The 23,717-nt window shown below is 38.8% G+C and overlaps 1 protein-coding gene across 5 annotated transcripts in view; it reads left to right on the top strand.

Moving 5' to 3' along the window:
- The window catches only part of MAPK8 (mitogen-activated protein kinase 8), a 32,987-nt gene that overhangs the window by 1,255 nt on the left and 8,015 nt on the right, over positions 1 to 23,717 (top strand). For 4 of the 5 annotated variants that reach the window (XM_063163599.1, XM_063163600.1, XM_063163603.1 and 1 more), the window contains 5 exons: positions 13,815 to 13,981; positions 16,515 to 16,644; positions 17,828 to 17,886; positions 18,002 to 18,140; positions 22,243 to 22,408. In XM_063163599.1, coding sequence (XP_063019669.1) covers positions 13,860 to 13,981; positions 16,515 to 16,644; positions 17,828 to 17,886; positions 18,002 to 18,140; positions 22,243 to 22,408 — 616 coding nt within the window. In that variant the 5' untranslated portion in view covers positions 13,815 to 13,859. Of the gene's footprint in view, positions 1 to 12,821; positions 12,883 to 13,814; positions 13,982 to 16,514; positions 16,645 to 17,827; positions 17,887 to 18,001; positions 18,141 to 22,242; positions 22,409 to 23,717 lie in introns of all 5 variants that reach the window. The other variant, XM_063163601.1, reaches the window with a different exon arrangement.

The raw sequence follows: 23,717 nt of genomic DNA, 5'->3' as shown, positions 1-23,717 counted from the left end.
CTTATTTAAGGGTGCTGTCAAAGTGATTTCACTGACTTGAGTATTCCTTGTATATAACGAAGGGAAGCTCTTGATTCTTCTAATTGTAGCTAATAAAAATGTTGAATTTCAAACAGTCCTCTGCTTTGATCTCGGTCTCTTGGCACAGCCATCTTCCCGTTTGCCCCACTTGATTCAAAGATGTGTAATCCAGGCTAGTTTAATGGTGGGATGCATAACATGGGATGCCAGGGCAGGGACCAGACACATTGAAGACTGCCTGCAGAGCTTGATGGTTTTCAAGGCTAGCTGGGGAAAAGTGCAATAGGAGAAGAGAAATAGAGAAGTGTCTGCTGAACTAAAACTAATTGCAGAGGATGTACTAAGTTGTACTCTGAAACAAAGCATTTTAATGTTTTCTACTGCAAAAGTTCCCAAGGTTTCTCCAGCAGTGGCTTGCATGAGCTTTCAGTGTAGTCTTGTAGGCTACCATATACTTCATGGAGACTTCTAAATCAGAAATATTAGTAAGGTGATCTAAGAGGGTTCCAGGTCCTGTAGTTTTTGGACTGTGTGGTTTAGGCAGTTGTGTGTGGATTTTGTATTTTTACTTTTAACCCTGCTCTTTAAGAACCAAGTCTTTTGGTGGCTTATTAGGTGTGCAGGTGTAAGCTTCTTTGCAAATGCCTTGGGTATAATTGTTATGCAAATATTAAAGAATAAATGTTTCAAGATGGTAACAACTGAATTTATTTTCTGCCTGTTATTTACCCGAAATGGCTATTTACTATATATATATATATATATATACACATATATATATATATATATATATATATATATATATATATATATATGTGTATATATATATGTTTTGGGTTTCTTTTCATCCTTCCTCAACTGCCTAAATTATTTGAACAAAAGATGCATAGAAACTACACATTTAGCTCCTCATTTCTGAAGATTGATCCAGCATTCTGGACAAATATATATGTCCTTTTTAATAGTCTCCTGAAAAATATGGTGTGCTATTTCTTAACCTTCATTTCCCACCCTCCCAATCCCTCTCCTTGACAACAAAAGGGCTCTGTATGTATAGAGTTTTACTGTATTTGTTGTTTTCTCTATATGTTTCTCTATATGTAGTGTTTGGAAATTAGACCAATCTTGTTTTGAGCCTCGTTGTTTTTTAATAAAGGTTAAATGTTTGTTGCTGTAAATGGTTCCTTTAAGAAACCCCTTAGTCCTTAATTCAAAACCTGCAGAAACAGGCTTCCGTTTATGTTCTGGAAAGATGTCTTGGCATTTGAAAGCTCTTTAAAAAATCCAGTTGAGCCTACTTGTGTTGCTTGCCTGCTGTGACATTCACCACAGTTTTGCCATGGACTCTGAAATACTTTTTAAGGTATTCTTGTGTGTGAACAGATAACGATCTTGGTGTGCCAAGCTTATAATTAACAACTACACATTTCTCCTTAAATGATCTTTTCTTTTAAGTTATTAAGGATTAATTCTTGATTCTTTTTCTATTCAAATTGATTGCCTGTAAGCTTGATACTAAAACTATTGTTGCCCGTACTTTCATTTTTATTGTTGGATAAATGCTACTTGATATGTGAACAGATGGGATGCTTATTAATCATTCTTAGCTGAATATTGCAGACTAATGGTAAAATGAGGACTGACAGAAAAATATACTTCAGCTCAATGGTCGCTTGTGTTGGTAACAAAGCAAATACTGTATACGAGCTCATTTGTGTGTACACTTAAACCAAAAGGGCACACATTGATTCTGCAGTGCTACTGGACAGCCTGTTTGCTGTAATTATTGATTTTTGAGTGTTTAAGAAAAAAAAACAAGCACACAATTCTGACAGTCTTCCATTACTTTACTGATACTATACTAAGATTTATTCTTTGACCTGTGAACTATGGCTAAAGTGTCCCATTATTGTAGTCTCTATCCATTGAAGCATTTACATTTCTCCTTATCTGCTGAACAAATGTTGAAATGTCTCAAGTCTGGTGTTTTGATATTTGTGAAATAAGAATGATGAACAGGGACTATCCTGTTTCTCACTGGAATCTCAAAAGTAATGGAATTGCCCAGGTTTATAAAATGAAAGTGGTTCTTCAGCTGTTAGTTGTTGGCAGAAGAGGATCTGGAGTTCCTGCTGGGCAGGAGTCAGCACTGTGCCCCTGTAGCCCTGAAGGTGATTGCTGCCTGGGCTGCAAGGGGCAGGGAGGAGCTGTTCCCAGCTGTGACACTCCCCTGCAGGGCTGCTGGGGTCACACACACCCCCCTGTGGGAGAGACACACGGGGCAGTCCAGCCCTGGCTTCTGCAGGTGGGTGGGGGCTCGAGTACCTGAGAGTGCACAAAGGACTGGACCTAAGGGAGAGCATCATTGCTGCATTTTACCTGCTTTAAGCAAGAGGTTAGAGAGGTGATGGAGCCACTTGCCCCTCTGAATGAATCAATGGCTGCAAGACATAAAATTGGAAGTTTCAGTAGGTTATGAGGGGAATGAATGTCTTAGTGTAGCAGTCAGCCCCTCTTATGGATCAAGATCCCATAAGGGCCATGAAGTCTTCATCCATGCAGACTTTAGACTCAACAAGGTCCAGAGCAGCCTGAGAGGATACCCATTTGAAGTTCTGCTTGTTTTGTAGATAATCTACAGAGGTTGCTTCCAAGCCATATTCTAATCCTACAGTTTATGGATTTTAAATGTATTTTCCAAGTAGTTTGAGGAAGTTGGGAAAACAAAGGCATGGTGATTTAGGTAAACCTGGTTACTCAGCACTGTTACAAGTTGTGAAGGGAAGAGCCGTGAGTTGAGATGAGCATCTTAGTTCAAGTCTGATGATGGCAATATGTATTTTTCTGCCCTGCATTGAACTTCCCAGCTGACTAGGCAAGAAGTGCTTCCAGGCTAGCATAAATGCCAAAAAAAAGGCTTACAGTACCTGTCATGCATGTGATCACCATAATGGACTTAGAAACCCATCTCCAAAGAAACAGCAGGCAGCCAACAGCCTGGTAGCCAGCTGAAGTTAGTCCAGGTCTTGCTCTCTGTGTTGGAGGAAGAAGTTAGCAGCTTCTGGGTGGGTGATGGTTCCTTGTGCTTAGCTGGAGTGTGGTTATCCCAGCAAGCGGCTTCATGGAGCAAACCAGCTCTGAGTTCCAGCTGGTCACAGTAGCAATCTGTCACTGCAGACGGGCAGGACTAATAGCAGCTGGAAGAAAGGAACAGGGCCATAAATCTCTCTTCAATGCTTCTGCTGCCTTGAGAAAATGTCCTGCATCTCTTTTGTTTCTGGAAGTTCTTACATATTTGTCTCTTTAGCAAAACCAACCAGAGGTCTTAGTGAAAGTGAGGTGAGCAATACAGACAGTTACAACCCAGAGTGAGTGTTTTGTATCTTAACAAAGCAGCTGTCCTGGTATGAACCTGTAGTATTTTAATATGTGAATGCAGCTGCTCATGTGTGACTCTTGAGAGAATTGTGTAGGAAAGCTGGTGTTAAGGATGGCATGTGTTTTAGAATCCTAGATGTGTTCTTTAGTAGCTTTAACACCTAAGATGATGTTGCAGTACCATGTAAAAATACACAATTTTGAAGATGTAATCCTAATGTTAAGTTTTACTATGGAAACAGTAAAAGTGTATGCCATGGCTAACATGCCAACCAGCATAACTCTTGGTAAATTCTGCATTGTTCATTGCGTTTTGGGTGGTGTCAAACATCCTGGTCACCTTCACTGAAAAGCAGTAACATGATGAACTAAAAGAGGTTTATTAGAAAGGTGTGGGCTAGGTTCACTTGTTTAATTTCATGCCAAGAGGTGAATGCTCAGGAGACACACAGTAAGAGGAAGGTCCTTATGCACGGCAGTGGCTCATTTAATGAGCAGTGAAGCCTTCCAGCAGTGGGTGACTTTTATTTGCACAGTTGCAGCAGTACAAAACTCATTCTTGTTGAACAATAGTCAGGGTTTCTTTTGCCTTTTTTTAAAAAAAACATTACAAGGTTCTTGTGCTACTTGAGTGTCAAGATGGCGGAAGAAGAAAGACAGTTCAGTTTATGATAAGATTATATTGGACATAAAAAGGTTTTGTTAATACTAGCATGGCATTGTGGGAAAATCACAAAACCTTGATGTAATGAGGGATACTTTATTCTCCCTGTATTTTAGTTTATTTGAAATTCTTCTTAGTTTTCTTCAGAAGATCTCTCATCACAACTCTTTGTAGGCATATCCACCAGGGCTAGTGTACGGTGCACAGCAGTGCTTCTGAAGGCTAATATTCTTATTTAAAAAATGGAAGTTCTCAAACTCTTCCTATTTTTGGGAACTTCTGCCATATGGTAAGGCATATTTGTTTTTAATTTGGGTCAGCTGGCCTAGTTTTGTGCCCTCTCAGGATCTTGCCCACCCCCAGCCCCTCGATGAGGGGAATGTTGGAGAGCTGATGCTGCCAGCTCTGCTCAGTGAGAGCCAGAGCTCTGGTGTGTTCCCAACCCCTCTGTAGCTGCCAGGGCAGAGCACGGCACTGTGAGGCTGCTGTGGGAGAAGGAGCTGCAGCTGAGCCAGGCCCAGTAGAGGCTGTTAGCACAGAGGTGTTCCAGCACTCCAGGCTGGGCAGCCTTGGCCACAGCGTGTCCGTCCTGGTGCTGGCTGGCATTGCCTCTGCTGGACTTGGAGGAAGCTGCTGGCAGCTTCTCACACAAGCACCCCTGTAGCCCCCTGCTACCAACACCTGGCCATGCAAACCCCATGCCCTGGGGTACAGCATCAGGCACTACTGAAGTCTAAGAGAAATGGGACAACAGAACAGACTGTTGCTGTTAGTAATTATTGGAGTAGTTTCCTACAAATTACCCAGAAAGTAGTTGCTTTATTTAGAAAAGTGCTGCCTTCCTTCCCACCCTGCTCCCAAGAAATTGTGCAAAGTACTGTATTGTGTTACAAGAAGATCTCTGAAGGAATTCTTAGTGCTGAAGCTGTCATGTGTTCAAGTTTTCTGTTCCATTCTAAAGCTCTTATTGTAGAGGTATTTTATGCCAAATACTTTAGACAAGATTTCATAGCACATTAATCTGCTTGTATTTCACAGATAAATGCATGAATTAACAAAAGTAGCACATTCATAATTGGATTCTAAGTTTTCGTAGCTGGGATTAGAAGTTAAAATTAATGTAGTTTTAAAGCATTCAGAAAACTTTTTTCCCAGCTGTTACCCAAATCCTTCCTTCCTCTAATGTTCTATAGCTATTGTCCTCCTGATCACTGATATTTAATTACTATTTTAGGTCACTTGGTATCTGGTATATTTTGTTTACTGTTGTTCTTGAAAACAATTAAAAAACCATTTAATTTTGTTTTTTGGTGAAACATTTAGCTTTTATATGCTTTTTTTTCCCCCCTGCAAAAAGAGGTTAAAGAACAAGCATTTCCTCCCACTCCAGGATTGCTCTCAGGGCAGGATTCTGCTTCTAAACTTGTGCAGATCTGATTGAGGCACTCTGAGTTATATTCACTGGTTTATTTTGCTGATGGTTTGCCTCTGTTGCTGTGGCAGTGGTCACTGGATGTGCAGAGCTACCATATGAAGGGAAGCCTTTGTGGAATGGTGGGAGTTAGCACAGCTGAAACAGTCTTGTGCCCAGATTAGTAATTTATTCTTTTCCTGTCAATTTCAAGTTATACCTGGTTATGTTTTTTCATGCACCTGAGTGAGCTGAATGGGCCAGGACACATGATTGTGTGAAAAGGGATCTAGGTAAGGCAACATGGAATGGCATTCCCTAGAATGCAGTGGTTTCAGTCATGGTTTAGGCATGATTATGATTAAACATGTTTTCTGGGTCCAGCAGCAGGCACTTAGATTGCACTTCTGACAGTTAAATCAGATGCTTGAAATAGAACAGTTTGTTGAACTGTTGCTTTACTGAATTTTCACTGATTTCAAATTTTAAGAGCAGTATTTACAAAAAACCAAACCAAATTCAGTTGCCAAATAGTGCCCTGCAATAAACCTGAAAATTTTAAGCTTTGAAAAACATGCATACCTTGATTTTCTCCCCATTTACCATTCTTTTCTATAATCTTTTCTTTGAAAAAGGATTAAGGAATTGGAAGATCCTTGTCTTATCCTATTATTTCTGAAAAGGAGAGTTTTACTAAGAATAGTCTTTTAATCTCTTGTCATAACAGCTTCTTTACCAAAATGTAGAGTTACACAAGTTTTCTTTTGTTGAAGCTACTGTGGTTTATGATTTCTGTGACAAAACTGACCTGGAAGACACAACATCTTGTATTATCATATATTATGATAATAGGATTTGTCATGGAACCAATCTGTAGTGGAGTTTCATATGACATTACACTGAAGAAGCTGTAGAGCTGTTCTCCTATCAGATGTAGCACAGCAGAGTTTGCAGAGTGATATTTTTTTCCATAAATATGGCACTACTCATTCTGATAATGCTTGTTCTAGAAAAATGCTACCTAATAAATTCCTTCATGGTTAATTAAAGTCATAGTCCAGGAGTCAATAAAAAAAGTCAAGAGGAAAGGTTGGATGAGAACCTTCATCATTAGAAATGCCAGTTTTCAGGCTGGTGAGTATTGCATACTGCAGCCTGCCTCATTTACAGCCTCCTGGCATTTGAATCTAAAACCCTCTTTAAAGGGAATGGAACATACTTTTCTAAAACAGTCTCTGCTGATGTCTAATGGCTTAATAAAACAAGAATATATAAGAATATATGGACTCTGCAGTGTATTCTATTGCAAATACATAATTTCACTGTACAACCTCCTGTGATAAGCTTTGTGTCACACGTAGCCTTATCACAAAATGCAGCCCCCTGGAAAACATGTGATACAGAATACCATATTGCAGCAGAGTGCTCTGTAGTGAACTAGATTAGAAGTGATCTCTAACTTGGTAAGAATTATTTAAGTGCTGTTTGCCACAGGTGAGGTTTTTCCAGAGAGGGTGCTCTGGTGTTCCAGAGCAGATGTATTGTAGGAGTTGACTGTGAGAAGTGCTGGGAAGTTGTAAGTGTTGCTGTCTTGCTCCTGATTTGGATCACCAGGACTGTGTCTATCACCAAAATCAACATGAAAGCCTCAGATAAAGTTTGGGCAATTCTTAAGCTTTGTAACTCATGGTGCAACTTTCAGGAGGTTAAAGTATTTATGGTTGTGTCTTTCTCTAGAGATAGCTTCATGTTTAGATTATGTACCTTTAAAGATATTATATTTCAGAAACCTGGCAATCTGGATAGCACTTGCTATGTAATAATCACAGATGATGAAGAAATGTGAAGCTTAATTTCCCTGTCACAAACTGGCAGACTCACCTTGCTTAGAGGGGAGAGGGAAATGGCTGAAGGAATGGTAGATAAGCAAGCACAAATTTTCACCTTTTCATGGAGCTGATAGCATGTGTTCACTTGTGCATCTTTCTTTCCTTGTCCTCAAGCTACTTTAAGTCTCTGTGTTTTGACTTCTCATTTTTCTGAATCCTAATTTTGTTTAACTTCCCACGTGATGAAGTTAGAGCTGCTGGTGGCTGTAATGTGTGTTTTACCTAATTGGCCAGCAGGCCCTAAACTAAAAGTATGGATAATTTCTTCTATGACCAGCTGCTTTAGTCACAGTTGTAAAAGAAAAATAAAACTGAGTAGCTCAAAGTGCCAGAAGTGAATCAGTTACCTGACTGGTTTAGGTAATATGTGTGTGTGTAAGATAAACATACAGCCCATGTGGCATTTTTCCTTTGCTTTATGGCAGTCTCTTTAATTGTCCTGTGCCATTAACAAATAATGCTTTAACTCTTCATGAATGGCTATTATATGCATTTTTTTAGTTTGTTTTTTTGTAGTAAAAGGGCTGTAGTTTGTAGACTAATGGCATTATGGGACAGTGTCTTAGAGTGTAGGGAAATGTGGGTGCAAAAGGAAGAAGGTGACTTAATCCTCTCAATAGGAAATTTACTGATAAAAACCAAAAAATCTGTTTTGAAAAGAGAATCACTGCAAAACTTACATTGCTTGTAAGTAATTTACTGTGGTGCATTTGTTACTTGGTTCTTCATTATCCTGCTTGTGCAAGGTGTGTGATGTGTTTTATCTGACTATAAAGAATTCGGTTCTCAGATGAATTGAATTTGATGTTAAACAAAGCTAATGTTTTAGTGGTACCAGAAATTATTGGCTTATTTTGGATGTTTTGCAAGAGATGTTTCACAATGTGAGAATTTGCTTTAGAAATGTGCAGTAATATTGATTTTTATATAGAGGGTACTCAGAAGCTGTGAATGCAGGTTCAGCAGTTCAGCTGACCCTTGTTCAGCAGGCAGGATGAGAAAACACTGGTATGTTGTACTTGGTTTGCATAAATGCTTGCTTTGAGCTTCTGAGGGAAATGTGGTGTGGAGGTGCTGACTCTGCCTGTGCTCCATGGGGAGCAGTGTGTGAAATCACTGCTGGACCTTCACTGGTTCTGTCCCTTCCAGCAGTGCCAGGAAATGGCTCTGGAGCAGTGTTTAACAACAGGAGCTGTTTCTTGTGCCTTTCTGCATGTTTGTATGTGATCTTACACTACCTGTTTATAGGCAGTATCAGTATTTTGCTAGTTACAGTCTTAATTTTACTGCTGCCAGTTGGAGGTGTTTCCTTACAGCTAAACAGCGTCTCAGTCATTAGTTACTTCTGACAGTGTATCAGACCGTTCCAAGATACTTGAGACATGGAAGTTGAAAAGCTCAAGTTCCAGTTGCCTTATACAAAAATCCCTCTCTCCAACTTCAGGTTCCCCTAATTTGAGGTTCAGCTGTTAATATTTTGGCACTGGTGACTGCACCTGCGAGTGATTGCTATTTCAGGCTGAATTGAATGTATTTGATGTAATTTGATGCAGGGAATTCCAGCACTGGTGCAGAAGACATCATGTTGAAAATTAGCTGTTTGAGCTCATGCCTTATTTTGTTATTAACTTTTTATTGTGAGTTTTGAAACCATTTGGGGTGAGATTCCCAAAATAGCACAATCTTTAGTGGAAACATTTACTTCTGATTAGATGCTATAGTATTGATCAGAGAGATATGACAGGAGAGGCACTGGAGAATCAAGTTCCTATCTGTATGACTGACTGTGCAGATACAATCCCTGGGGCATCCTGCTTCAGTGACACCACAGAACGTGTCTGTCCTCAGTGTCAGTGAAATTGGCTTTTTCACCAAGGGCGAGTAACAGCCTGAAAAGGAAAAACTCAAGGGGCTGCATTTGCCAGCAGCTGCTGCTGGAAGCTCTGCTTGGGAAATAAGAATGTTCCTCTTGCCTGGCTGTCAGGAATAATTCCCCTCTCCTGTCCCTCCCTTCAGAGCAAACAAGGAAGCTCCCAGTGTTAGTGGTGGTTGGGGATCAAGCTGTTAACCTGTGCTCTACCCAGGTGCTGCAGCTGCTGGCACAGCCCCTTTGTGGGCTGACTGAAGTGACTGAAAAAAGCAGCAGGTCACTTGAATTAAGATGAAAAACAGAACATGCATTTTTTGCATGGATAAAAAAAGATAGATCCTTTTGTTGCGTGTGTATATTCTTTCTATGACTTCTAGTCTGTCTCTGAGCTGGAAGCTCGCTTTCAGTAGATATGAAATTTTATTGACTTCTTTTGCCCCCTTCTATTGTAGTTTATTAAGTACATAAATATTAGGGTGGGGAAGATTTAAAATGCAGGAAGCTTGCTAAGTGTAATTCAGATTAAAAAGAAAAAGTTGCTGATTTTTTTTTTTTCCATTAAGAAGTTTACTCCTTTCCTGCCCCTCAAATTCTACTACAGCATTATAAAGGGTAAAAGTTCACCTGTTTTTGTAAGAGGAAAAAATAGAGGGCTGAACATGGAGTCTGTTGAAGAATTTTTGATAAATTGTGTAGCATTTATCAGTACCTCTAGTGTTTCCCTGGAGCATCCTCAGTTCATCCTCAAGGCTGGATTCTAATCTCCTGCATCATCCTCATTGCATGTGTTACAGATGGGGTTAAAAACCACCCAGATGTTCCTCTACTAATTCTGCTTTGTTGTTATTTTTATTTTCATGTTCTCGTTGGTAAATTTTAAATAAATATTTCTGTTTTGAATCAGGATCTGGAAAAACTCCACAGTCACTACTAATCAGGGTGAAAACTCTGAGGACCTTGTGGCTCTTGAGGCCCTTTATGCTATTTATGTACTTATATCTGGAGCTGAGCATTGCAAGAAAACTCCCTCTATGAAAGATAATAGGATTACTTGTCTGTTTCAAACAGAACTGGAGTCTGGGCAAAGACATCAGTTGTGAAGACTGAAATCAGATTATCAGACACTGTGAACCTGGGCTGTTTAAGTAGTAGGTACCTCCTTGTTATTAAAGGGCCTCCAGGTGACTTTTGGAGTGCATAATTAAGTTCAGTCGATTGCAATTACCTTCAAATAGATTATCATCTGTTCTATGGAAACTGTAGTAGGGTGACTACTGGCCAAGAAAAGACTGCTGGAGTGGAGAAGGGGGTGGTTTATTTCCCTGTATGTTCTCCCCTTCTAGTAAACTCCTCAATTACACTATCTTAATAAGTGAGGTGGCAGACACATATGAAGACAACTGTATCTAGTTTCCTAGATGACTGGAAAGTCATCATGTGATGCAGCTGGAGCATGTTGTTAGTCACTGTATGAGCCTGTAAACTGCAACATTAAATTATGGCAAAGGTTGCATTCATATTAGTGGATTTAGTCCATTGTTTATTAATTTAGGACTCTACATAGTTGTTCCCTGTTAAATTTTACTGAGGACAGTTAGATTAACAGAGAGGGCTCTATATCCCTGAGATATATCAATCTGGCAACAATGTTTGCCAAACCAATGAAGTAATTCCTTGATTTAAACAGCCCATATTCCTGAGTACACAACAGCAAATGAATCTTAATAAAATGTAATATTTTGCTTTATATCCAAATTTATTTGTCTATACTGAGCCTGTCATCTTTTCTGAAATTACCATCTTCAGTGGAGAAAGCCATCTGTTTATTGTTGAATACTCAACAGGTTCTGGGAAATCAAGTAATTAGCTTTGAATTCTCCTTGTATAAAAGGCTATAAAAATGTAGCCATCCTAAAGTGTAAAAAAAATTAAATGTGCCTTAAATTTCATGTGTTTGAGTGAACTGGGGTGACACTACCTTATTCTGTTTGAACAGTAGGCAAGTCATAACATAGAAGTCTAAATGTGCCCTTGTCATGTTTATGCAGGTTTCCCCAGGCTCAGTACTTCTTTTCCTGGTGATCACTGAGATCTAGTGTTCACTTTTGCTTTACTGAATCTGTAACAAGTGAAGTTTGACTTCTTCGTGGACAAAAGATACATTAAAATGTAGTTATTTTAAGAAATGTACCTGCACTGTCCTTCCGACCCAAGCTATACAAGAATCACTCCAGTATATTTGTGGTTTTGTTTAATAGTTGCAAGCAGAGATCAGAGCTGTTGACTTTCAGTTTGTGCTGTGCCTCCTGTGCTGTGAGTGGTGTGAGCAGGCAGGGCTCTGTGTCATGCAGGTGTGCAGGAGCTGAGGGGAGAGGCACTGCCAGGGCACAGCAGCCTCCTTAAACACATGGCAGCATTGGGAGTGGTTCAGGCAGCTGGAGGTTGTTCAGCTTAAAACCATCTGATCTGTGAAACCCATGCAAGTCCTAGAGTCATCAGTGAGAATATTCCACTTTAGAGTAAGCTTCAGGTTTTTAGACATCTTTTGCATTTGTAATGGTTTAGTAATATCTTGCTGCAGTTTTCACCCAGCTAATGTTAACTCCTTTATCCAAATGTTCTATCTGCATTAATATTTAACAGAGCTGGAAGTATTGCAAAATACAACATTCAGTTTCGAGGGCAACATGGACAAACAAAACATTAAAACTGTAATTACTTCTGAGACTAACTGAATGAGCTATGAAGTTACCTTTAGAAACAGTTCTTCTGTTTTCTCAATTTGAGCCTTTGAAGCAAGCGTACGTGAAAACTAGGCTGTGTTTGAACTATCCATTTAGCAGCTATCCAGATATCTTTAAACATGACAGCTGAAAATTAGACAAGCCTTCAAAAACACATGATGCATACAAATCAGCTATGTGTGAACTGTATTTTCACAAAGAAATTAAGTAAGAGTCATTAATGCAAGAGCTTTATATACACTGTCCATTTGTTTTGCATTCAGTAGCAAACTGGCATGTACTTGAAGAACTGTTGGATTTTTCTAGGTCAACCACAGATTCCTACAGAACATTCATTTTCATGGTGTTAGATGCCTTCTAATATCTAACACCATGAAAATGAATTATTGACTCATCATTGATAGGTAGCTTATGTTGTTATATTATGTTGATTATATTGCTATTTAATGTATTAATACATGTGATTGTTTTATTTTTAAATTGCCTTCTTCCATTTCTGCATCTCTGACTGCCACGGTTTTCATTTTTTGTCAGTCCTACTTCAGAGCAGCTCCTGTAGTAATCTTTCACTGTAGAACAGTTGTGCCAGCACATGTAGACAGATCACTGTTAGTTGGTGTTTGTGTAGTACCTCAGACATGTCTCGTCCCTGAGACTGTTTGCTGGCTTAGCATCCAAAGTTTCTTCCAAGACTTAGCCCACTTGATCCTTGCTTGTTTAGGAGAGGATTGCTTTAGAAGTCATGATCATGAAAATCAAGTCTGATTTAATGCGAATCTTGTAATTAATGATGGTTGTTCCCATCTCTGGTTTTTCTCATTTCTTCTGTTTATTGTATTTCAAGGTACTGGGATATGAAAATATCTTGTCGGCTGTACTTCTTCACTGAAGTAGAAATAAGCTGAGTATGTATGATTTCTTGCATAAAAGGATACTCTTAGAGTAAGAGATGATGCATTATAGCATAGGATGAATCCTGGCTTTTCATGTTGTGTTTTCCAATTAAGGTAGAAACAAAATGTGCAAGGAGAAATGGCTTTTCTGAGAATTGGCTCCATGTCTTCTGAAGCACTGAGTAAATCTGTTTTATGCTAGGAGAGCATGCATTTAAAATGAAGAGAGAGACTGTACCTCTTGCTGTCACAGTACAGATTGACAATTTTTGATGAACACTGTGTAGGGCTGCAGAGAAGGGAATGAGAATTTAACAGCAAGTTAAATTCTCCTTCCTCACTTTGGGATATCTCTCCTGCCTTTCTTGTGATATTAGTAAAAATAAACAATGAGTTCTTTTAAATACTGCTGTGATTATTACTTTTTCCTCATGAAAGATGTCTGACAAGGCCAGTTTTCCTTTTCTGGCTTCAATTGACAGTGTGTGTTTCCATATCAGTGTCAGGTATCCCTGCTGGTTGCGACCAAGAGTATTTTAATGATTGCATTGTCTGGAAGACTTGTTCATGTTCCGTCACTCTTTTATTTATGGAATTATGCAATAATTCAGGTGGAATGGGGTCTCTGGAGAGCATCTGGCCCAGGCCCTGCTCCCGTACTGTACATGTGTGTATGGAGGGGATGGTAGGACCCTTAAAGCTCTCTGGATGCTGTGGAGCTTCCTGCCTTTTGATCTTCCGTCATTTCCATCTCAGATTTTTTTATCATCCATTACAGCATTTCAAACACCTGCCATCTTACTCCTGCAGTCACTAGAAATAACTTAAATGTGAGCTTGGGATTTATTTGGGAAGTGTCTTGTGTGTCTTAAAAGGAGTTTTGCCTTATGTCAGGTTCCATACAGTTGTGAAACCTTAGTTTTTCCAATTTTATGTCTTCATAGGCCAGAAGCAAAATTTGGATGAAGTGAAGTAACCAAGTTGCCGTCATGAGCAGGAGCAAGCGTGACAACAATTTTTACAGTGTTGAAATTGGAGACTCAACTTTCACCGTATTGAAACGGTATCAGAATTTGAAACCAATAGGATCAGGAGCACAAGGGATAGTATGGTAAGGTTTCTTTAAAATTTAAATGTACCTTTAGGTTTCCTTAACATCGTTTTTTGAGTGTTGGATGTTACAGAGCCAGGAGTGTGGAGAATTACCTTTTACAGGCAAAACAGCAATGGTAACTGATGACCATTTTACCTCAGCAAGGGCTTGCTGTTGCTTTTTGACTTGTTCAACTTTGGAATTGATGCCCTTCTGTGCAAGTTCAGCCAGTTGTGCTGAGTCCTGTAAATTAATGGGGAAAAAAGAAACTGGATAAAGAAACTAATCCTAATCCTAAGCCACACTGCTTGCAGTGAAACAAAAGGCGGAAATACTCTGTATAATATTTGCTGCTTGTAAATGTTTGCACTACTTGAAATGGCTTGATAGGGGTCTGTGTCGCAATCTGAGTAGTCCTTGATACCAATGAGTGAGCATTTGGGATACTGGCTGTCATATGAAAGTGCCTGATGCAATTTGGGAAAGTATGACCCGACAATGTCATTCTTCGAATAAGAGCTCTGCTGTGTGGACTGAAAAGTGTCCAGTTGATTTAAGTTGTTGACAACTAGCTGCTTGTAGGCACTGTGTCCTGTGCATTGGTATTGTCTCAAAGAGAAATGTGGGCTTAACCTTCCTGGAAGCTTTTTTGAATGTTTGAAAAGGATGTAAATATCACAGGACCTAGCCAATTTTTCAGTTTATTGTAACTCTTAAGATGTTAACTAGGTACATAAAAATACAAAAGCATTAAAGAAGAGAAAGGTGAGAGTGTAATCTCAGTTCTGTCACCTCTTTACTACCTTGATCTTGTTCTTGATCTGTGTAAAGAGAATACTTGGTATAGGTGGGTTTTTAATTCATGTTTGTATTTTAGCAGGATTAATAAAACAGTGTGAAAAGTGTAAATGTAAATTTGAAGAAAAACCACTAGAAAGTTGTTTTTGAAATGGTAACTTCTGGCATTAAGATTACTTGTATTAACTAGCAGCAACAAAGTAACTGAACTGAATTTTGTTTGCATGTGTATTAGCAGACTGAGGATGTAGACAGTTGCTTGACTAGTTTGTTTAGTTGCTATGGAAATGCCAGTAAATCTTTAGATATTATTACTGTCCTTCTGATGGCCAGTCATATGTTAATTACTGCCTGTTTTCCAAATTTGTTGCCCTTCCTAGAGCAGAGATCCCAAAGCTGACCATGTAGTTACTCTAGGGCCATTCTGTAGTTGCTGCTAGTGGTGTAATTGAGGCCTTTTTAGTTAAATTGCAGCAGCTTTCCCCTGATGAGGACTGTGGTTAAATCTTGCTCATGTGTCTCCATACAGTGCAGTTCTTTGGATTGAAATTTTTGTTGTCAGTGGTCATGGTTTGTATTTGTTAATTTTTGTTGTTATTGTAACTGATCCTACTTGATTAGGAGGAATATTAAGTAGATGGCCTGATACTGAAATAGGCTCTAGGCTTCTATTATGTACAGGGAATGCAGAAGTTTAAGTACTAGAACAGAAGTCCTATGTTGGCCACCTTTCCTAAAATAATCCCTATCTTTGGGGCAGGTGGGGGAATTCCAGTTACAGTGGAAAATGTACATCAAAGAAAGTTACCAGTACATGTTGTTCCCATTATTTTTCTTTAGTAGTGTCTAGAGGTTTTGTTGATGATAAATTACAAATCATTCAAGCCCACATGCATACAATCCACTTCTTAAAGTAGTGAGTTGGATTTAATAGCTCCTACTGTTTACTGGCAGATATTCTTCATTAGATTGGAGTACCATTCTTGAGAAGAGACAAGAAAATAATATTTTCTCTATTGAGACTTTTTTAGTAACTGATAAATATTTCCCGAGTCTGCATGGCAGTCATCTGTTATATTAGCTCTTACAGGAAAAACAAGCCATGCCTTCCTGTCATGGAAATGTGATATGTAAGGGAGTTGTCTCCAATAAGTCTTCATCAGTTAAACAGCCTCTGTCACTGAATCGTATGACAATGTTGGCATTAGTCTGTAAACAAAGTGTTGGGTTTTTTTTCAACAAGTTAAAGTCAGTGATATCTAGAGGTTAAAGCTTTCTTAGCATTTTTTTTGTCTTGACTTTGATGCTGTCATTGTCATCAAGATATTAAGCAAATACATAATTTAAAGCATGGGACCTTTTTATAACCTACTTTTCCTGCCTTCTTCCTTTTAGTGTGAAGATTTTATGTAAAATTGATGTGCCTTTTATGTTTGAAGTGTTTTGGATCTTTTGTAGATGGTCTGTTCTTGAGTGCCAGTGAGTGGCAAGAACTCAGTATCTTTGGAAGGAGAAATACTGCATTATATTGTAGAGATTGTCATGTGTTAATGCTCTGAAGCTGGGAAATATTTTTAAGTTTTGAATTACTTAACATAAAAGAGCACTTTGCTCTGTCACATCCTAAAGCTGGATAACACTGAAAATTTGGGGTTTCTGCAGACATGGTACAAATTAGCTGAAAATGTTTGCAACTGCCACAGCTTAAAGGACCTTGACACTAGAGATGTAATAATGTTATTTTTAATTACAGTGCAGCTTATGATGCCATCCTGGAGCGGAATGTTGCAATCAAGAAGTTAAGTCGACCGTTTCAGAACCAAACCCATGCTAAAAGAGCCTACAGAGAGCTTGTTCTTATGAAGTGTGTTAATCACAAAAACGTGAGTGTAGTGTCCTCCTTCAGATGTTGAGGAATTAACTGGAAGGTTATCCTTTGTAAAAGTCTGGAAAGTGACTTCATAGGAGATTTCCGTTTCATGGCTGTATCTCCATGATAAGTACAGAAGGGTCTTGCAGAAGAGCTGTTATTGACTAATTTTAATACCTGCCCAATCTTTAAATACCCCCTTCAAACTCAGCAAGGGACTCAGTGTTATATTGCTAAAATTTACAAGCAGCTGTCAAGTAAGAGTACCATGGCTGGTAAGTGCATCCTGCTGCTAGACACGTAAGAGAAAAAAGAAATAGACTGCTTTTTTTTCTCCCCCTGGTGGATGAATGAGTTTAGAACTTATATTGTGACAGCAGTTGCTGTCCAGCATTTATGAAGCTGTGCAGTAGACAAGATCACAGAAATGGGAAGCAAATAGGTAATAAATTCATTGGAGTTGAACTGCAGGAGGCTGATGTTGGCCATTTTCTTCCTTCAGAGTCAGATGTGTGCAGCCTACTTTACCTTCTCTTTCAATCTCCCATCAGGAAGATAAAATTTCTCCTGGCTGCTAGGGAGGGAGAATGTCATAGGAAGCTTGCTTGGTCTTCTGGCTTTTTTGGGAAAGTTTTTGTAATTTTACTCACACAGGTGGTTTATATGTGGATTCACTGAAGGATGTTCCACCTAACAGCATAATTTGTATGATGATAAACTATTGCAAGCCTGCCTGATTCTTGATGAGTAGTAGCTTGGCCTCTTTCTGTACGTCCTATCCATTCTTAATGCAAAATGTTCTAAAGCACCTGTAAAAACCTGGTTTTCTGTTTGGATGAAGTTGTTTCTTCACCTCTGTCAGTGGCAATGGGGTATCTTTTAGGGAGTCTTCGTTGGTTTTAATTTTATTATTTCTCATGTACAAAAAAATCTTACCAGTTCTTCAAACTGAAAGTAGGAAGAAGGGTAAGAGTGACTAAGCTACTTAGGTTTTAAGATTTGAATATCATCTTGTTAACACATGGAGTGTCATTAGATTGTCATTTGTGGAGGAAAAATGCTCCTTTTAAAATCATTTGAGCTTCAGTGTATGCCAGGAGGTTCATATCAGAATAATAGTTACCAGTTTTGAAATGTTGATTCTGCGAGTTTGTTATTGCTGTGGTACAATTACCTTCCTCTCCCCCTCCCTGCAGATAATCGGCCTACTGAATGTGTTCACACCACAAAAATCCCTGGAAGAATTTCAAGATGTGTAAGTCAGATTTGAGCTAAAGCTGAGAATTTATTTTATGAAAAGATGATTAAGAGAGAGAATACAGTAAAATGGCAGTATTATCTGATTATTCTTTTTTTTTTTTCTTGGTAAGCTACATAGTGATGGAGCTCATGGATGCAAATCTCTGCCAAGTGATTCAGATGGAGCTGGACCATGAACGAATGTCCTATCTTCTATATCAAATGCTGTGTGGTATCAAACATCTTCATTCAGCTGGGATTATTCATAGGGTAAGCGAACTAAAATGTATCATTTGCATTGCACCTGTTCTGTTTTTTTCTTGAGTATTTAAAAGGTAAAAGAAGTTAGAAATAGAAGCATGAAGGATGTTTAATAGCCTGTCCCATAGGCAGGGAGAGAAAGCTGAAGGGAAATCACATTTTTTTCCAGGATAATTCTGGAATGAGCTTTTTGAATGTTTAAATGATTTGGTAACAATCTGCACACTGAAGATTTTTGCAGTGAGTTGCATTACCTCCTCTAATTCTGTATAATATTCTACTTTAGTAGTCATGGCAGGAAAGGATATCTGGAAGTGTCTCTGCCTTTATTGTTTTGGTAACCAAACCTGAAATTCCATCTTTGGAAAGAACTGCCCATTTTATTTCTTCTTTACTAACAGAGTAATGAATAACTATCTGAAATCTCCTGATAAAGACTTGTCATTGGAACTTGGATAATACCAGTGTGTCAGAAATCATTCACTCAGATGGTTAACAGGCAAAACTGACTACAGATTTTTAAATGGCATGTGTGTGTTGCAATCTAGTCAAGAAATTTTGAATTTAAGGTTCCTTGTTCAAGTGAGCATCTTGTATGTAATGGTATAGAGATTAAAAATTGCCTGAGATTGTCTGGTTATAACTTCCTGTACACTGCCACAGGAATTGCTATGTTAGGATGCCATTGGGATTGGGGTGTTGAATGGTCTGCAAGCTGGATCTGCAGTCTGACACTTCTGTTCAGTGTGCCATCTTTTCCCCAGGGAAGCAGGGATGATTATTTGAATGGAAAATACAGTTTGAACGGGAAAATGCTGCTTCCTTTTGCTCAGCTAGTTCTAGTACTCATCAGCTGCTTCATTCCAGTGAGGAGCTCAAGGAATGAAGGTGAAACCTTCCTTCTTGCATGCAATTTCACTGAACAGCTGTGTTGGAGGAGATGGGCAGGGGAGGGAGAAGCATTGCCTGCAACCAGGCAATGATGGTTGCTTGGTCTGCTTTTGGGCATTTGAGATAGGTCACTTGGGCCTTCTGCACTGTCTGGAAATGCTCAGCAAAACTAGATTGTTCCACTTACTGTTGTGGTACCATATTGCCTATGACAGAAAATATGCAGCCTCTGCTGTTCTAATGTCATGTACCTGTAGGTCTGAAATAATGGTTTGCATACAGTTTCACATTTCCTCCTCAATATTTACGTGTGCAGGTTTAATGCTGTGGAATTTTCCTAGGTCTTTTTTAGTTTCAGAAAACAGTGTATTGTCGGAATATGCTAGAGTAGGTAAAGTAACAATGTCTCTCTGTGGATCTTAGCTCAAGCTTAAGTGAGCTTCTAAAAGTGTGCTTGCCTCAGGGTGGTTTGTACTCCTCTGAAGTGGGCATTGATCCTGTAGAAGTTGTGGATTAATTTAAACATTTTTACATTTACAGAAAAGAAGTAACTACTTAGGTAGTTGGGCAAGAGTAAAGACAGCTTTGAGGTTGGAATTCCTTCCTTTGTAGATATGGGTTAAGTCTTTGAAATGCTTCCTATCATACAGGGATAAACTATCCTAAGGAAACTAAATACAATTGCTATGTAAATAGCACCATATGTATGCATGAGTGCTTTTAAAGGACATGTGCAGATGCTTTTGAAGGACATTTCACTTGCATGTCTTCCGGGTAGATTTTCAGCTTACAGCTTCTTCTTAGACTTTTTTAGAAGATTGAGGATATTCAGGCACAGAGTTACCTGATAAGTTCATTGTGCCTTTTTGCATCAAGATGCAGTGTCAGTTTTGTTTCTCTGTGGAGGAAGCTGGACAAAACCTTGGAGTACAAGGAAGATATCCTGCAAACGGGCATGTGTCACACAGACCATGTGGCTGCAGTGGTAACTCTTTGTACTATAGAATTAAGTGTTTTTTTGATAGCAAGCTAGAGGCATGGAACAAGGCAGAGATCAAACACAAAGAGTTTCATTCAGTTTCATCTTGAAGTCGTAGGGGCAAACTTAGTTGCCATATCAATGGTAAAGATTTGGCCATAACTTTGCACTGACTTTAACAGATGTTGGCCAATCAACATTACTGTGTTCCAAACATTTTGCAGAGATGCAGTTTCCAGCCAATATAGAAGTACACGTTCATTTATATTTCATAGTCTGAGGATGAATGATCAGCATTGCAGAGTTGTGCCTCACTGACTTTCTGAGGGACACAGAGTGGCTCGTTAGTCTCGCATGGAGGCTCTGAAACATTGAATTCTGCCCAATTTTGAGTACTTAACAAGGGGCCTAATTATGGAAGCCCTTCACAAATCTTCTGTTAGAAAGTGAAAAGCCCCCAAGAAGCCATGAATTACCCTGCAGAGATGTCCCTGTCTCCTTTGGCTAATGGGGAGACAGCCATGCAAGAATCTGTTTCTTAAGCACTGACATTTTACATTTTCAAGGTTCAGTGAGAAATTTTTTGCTATAGGTTCTGGTTATATTTATCCATCCTAATTAATTTGATCACTCCTAAATGAGCTTTTTAGTTTCTGTTTATTTAACAGAAGATATATATCTATATAAGAGATGCAGGTTTTGCATCTCTGCATGAATTTTAATGTAGTGTAAGTCAATTCATCATTTTGATCCTAGGCTTCATGACAGCTACATGGTGTTCAGAAATAAGAATGGACAGCATTTGGTAAGCAAAGAGAAGATCTCTTAACATTTTGAGTGCTAATCCTGCTGCTTTGGGGAGGATGAGTGTAGTTAATACCCTGAGCATGTGCCTGGCATTCTGCAGTGAACATCCTGAAAATAATAAGTGTGTAGAAATAAACCTGATAATACACAGGAATGTAGCAGAATCTGAAACATGCATATTAAATGGACAGAAGGCCTTATAGAACTTAAATTAATTTGTGGTATTTGAGAATGTTTTAAGCTAAAGTTTTCGGCAGAGTCTTTGTGTGGAAATGCATGTGAATATGTATGTATGCAAGACTTTTACCTAGTCATTAAAATTCTGTTGTACTGGAATTCTTTTTGTTGTTTCCTCTCAATCTTTAATGCAGTTTTCTTAGCATTATGAGGAGATTGCTGAAAGTCATCCAAATACAAATGAAAACTACATAAATCTGGCAGAAATCAACCTTCGAGTCTTTAAGAAACAATGACAGGGCTACTTACTAAATGCTTACTGCTCAAGGGCTGGAGTTCTCTGTCACATCTCAGGTTTTTCTCTCATTAATCTCAGTAGAGTGTGGAGAGGAAGTATCTTAGTCTTATCTGTGTTGTCCTGTGTGCTGTGGATGATTTTATGATTGCAAAGTTATTCTGAAGTTACTCTATAATATTTACTCTGTGATGTTCAGGTGTGTGTAAGATCTTGCTGAGGTGATGACAGAGAAATCCTGTGTAGTGTTTGTATAAATAAATGTTGCAAAGCCACTATTGTCAAGTGGGTTCAAGTGTAGAGAATAGTTACCATGTTGCTAACCAAAACAATCTGAAGTCATGTCAGCATTTTCCACTCCAATTCAAGGATTGTGTTAATTTTTGGCAGTTTTTCAATGGTGTCTTTTTGGGTTTGGTTGCCAAACTTAATATAAAATCAAGTCATAAATTGGAAACTAAAACCATGTGGGCATGGAGATTTCTATTCAGAGAAATATATTGATTCAAAAGAGGTAATGTAACCTCAACTAGCAAATGAACCTTTCACATTCATTATACTTCTAATAATTCTTGTATCAAGATGATTATTTAATCAAGTAATTGTCATGTTACTTGTGTTACTGCACTGTAGTAATAGTTATTGTTCCAGTGAGCAGTTTCTAGACCTTTCCTGAGAGCTAACACTTCTTACTAACCTCAGTTTATTTCAGACATTGCTAACATATCTTGTAATGCTGGTTGTATTTTCCTTCTTTAATTGCCTACAAGCACAATAAAGGAATTAATTCTGTAATCTGCTGAATGCACATAAATTGATGCAAGGGGAAAAAAGCTGCAGTTATAGCAATAACCTAGTTGTGTGCGTGGGATTTAATGTTAGCAATATTATCTTTTTAAAATGTGAACCACAGGCTACTTTGTGCTTGTCTTAGCAGTCATCTATGATGTTTCTTTTTAAAGGATTTAAAGCCCAGTAATATAGTAGTAAAGTCAGACTGCACTTTGAAGATTCTTGACTTTGGACTGGCCAGAACTGCAGGAACTAGTTTTATGATGACGCCTTATGTAGTGACTCGTTACTACAGAGCACCAGAGGTCATCCTAGGGATGGGATACAAAGAAAACGGTCAGCAAATATAGTCTTTCTTTGGCATAGCTTTATTTTTTTTTTTGTTTGGCACACCACATTTTACATGTTAATGTTTTTTTCAAGCTGTAAAAATTTTATAAATTTATCTTGTGACCAAAATGCAGATTCTGGATACACCAATTTGTTTATTCAACTCAACCCATTAGAAAATGTTTGCATTTAATAGGAGAAGAAATTGAGGGCCTTGTTTGTTTAAAATTTTAAATAACTTCCTTGGTAGATTATATGACGTCCAGGAAGAACTGGAAGTATATTTTCTTAATATGTGGTATGTATTTTGATATACCTTCATCTGACTTTATTCCTGGTGAAGAAGAAATTGTAATTCTTCAGTAGATATGTGTACTAAATTCGTTGCTAAATAACTGTATTGGGTATGGCCTTTCAGGGGATAGGGAGCATAAAGTCTACTGAGGAACAAACAAGATTACCTACTATAGCATTGCTTCTTATTAAAATCAGCCTCCTTTAAGCCTTTTGCACTAAGTTCTTAATGTTGCTGAAGTAAATCTCAATAATATACTTGAGACAAGCGTGCAGACAATGCTGTCAAGATGACAGTACATGCATCATAGATTCTTGAGGTCCATGACAAATTCCAGGGGAATTTTACATACACTTCCTCCTGACCATACTCACTCTGTGACCAATTTGCCTCTCAGTATCTTCTTCAGGAAAATAAAAAAAGATCTGTCATTTGAGAGAAACACATCATCAAATACATTGCACCTGCAAGGAAACAGCTCTGGTACCCATTAGGAGAGCCAAGTGTGCTGTCATTGCTGACGCTCCATTGGAGTGGCCTGGTTCTGCTGCCATTTCACTGCTGTGCTGTCCCTGTGCTCAGGCAGCTCCCTGCTTTCACTTGTCACCACCTCAGGCTGGCAGTGCCCACAAGTCACCCTGTGTGTCTCAAACTCTGCTGGCCAGGCCTCCATGGAGGCCCTGAGCTGTCTCCTGGGGGTGTGAGGTGTGGCTCCTCACCTCCTGACACAACTGGGGCTTGCTCTGCTTTTCAGCATTCCTAACACAGTCTGCAAACCTGCCTGGCAACTGCATACCATTGCAGCAAGGGACTTCAGGCTGTCTGTGAATGGTGCTAGCAATGAAAAAAGCCAGCTCAGAGGAATGAGAGTGGACCTCTGTTGCAAGACTGAGATATTTATTTGTTTGGATTGTTAGTGTGCATGACAGAACCTACATTTCTTCTTCGCTAGTCTTCTGTGAAAGTATTCACAGTATCATTGGTTCAGCTTGCTACAAAATCAGAGAACTGTAATTAGAC

The sequence above is a fragment of the Melospiza melodia genome, chromosome 9 (assembly GCF_035770615.1).
Source record: "Melospiza melodia melodia isolate bMelMel2 chromosome 9, bMelMel2.pri, whole genome shotgun sequence".
Lineage (NCBI taxonomy): Eukaryota > Metazoa > Chordata > Aves > Passeriformes > Passerellidae > Melospiza > Melospiza melodia.
The sequence above is the reverse complement of the archived record's forward strand: the minus strand, read 5'-3'. Positions and strand labels throughout refer to the sequence as shown.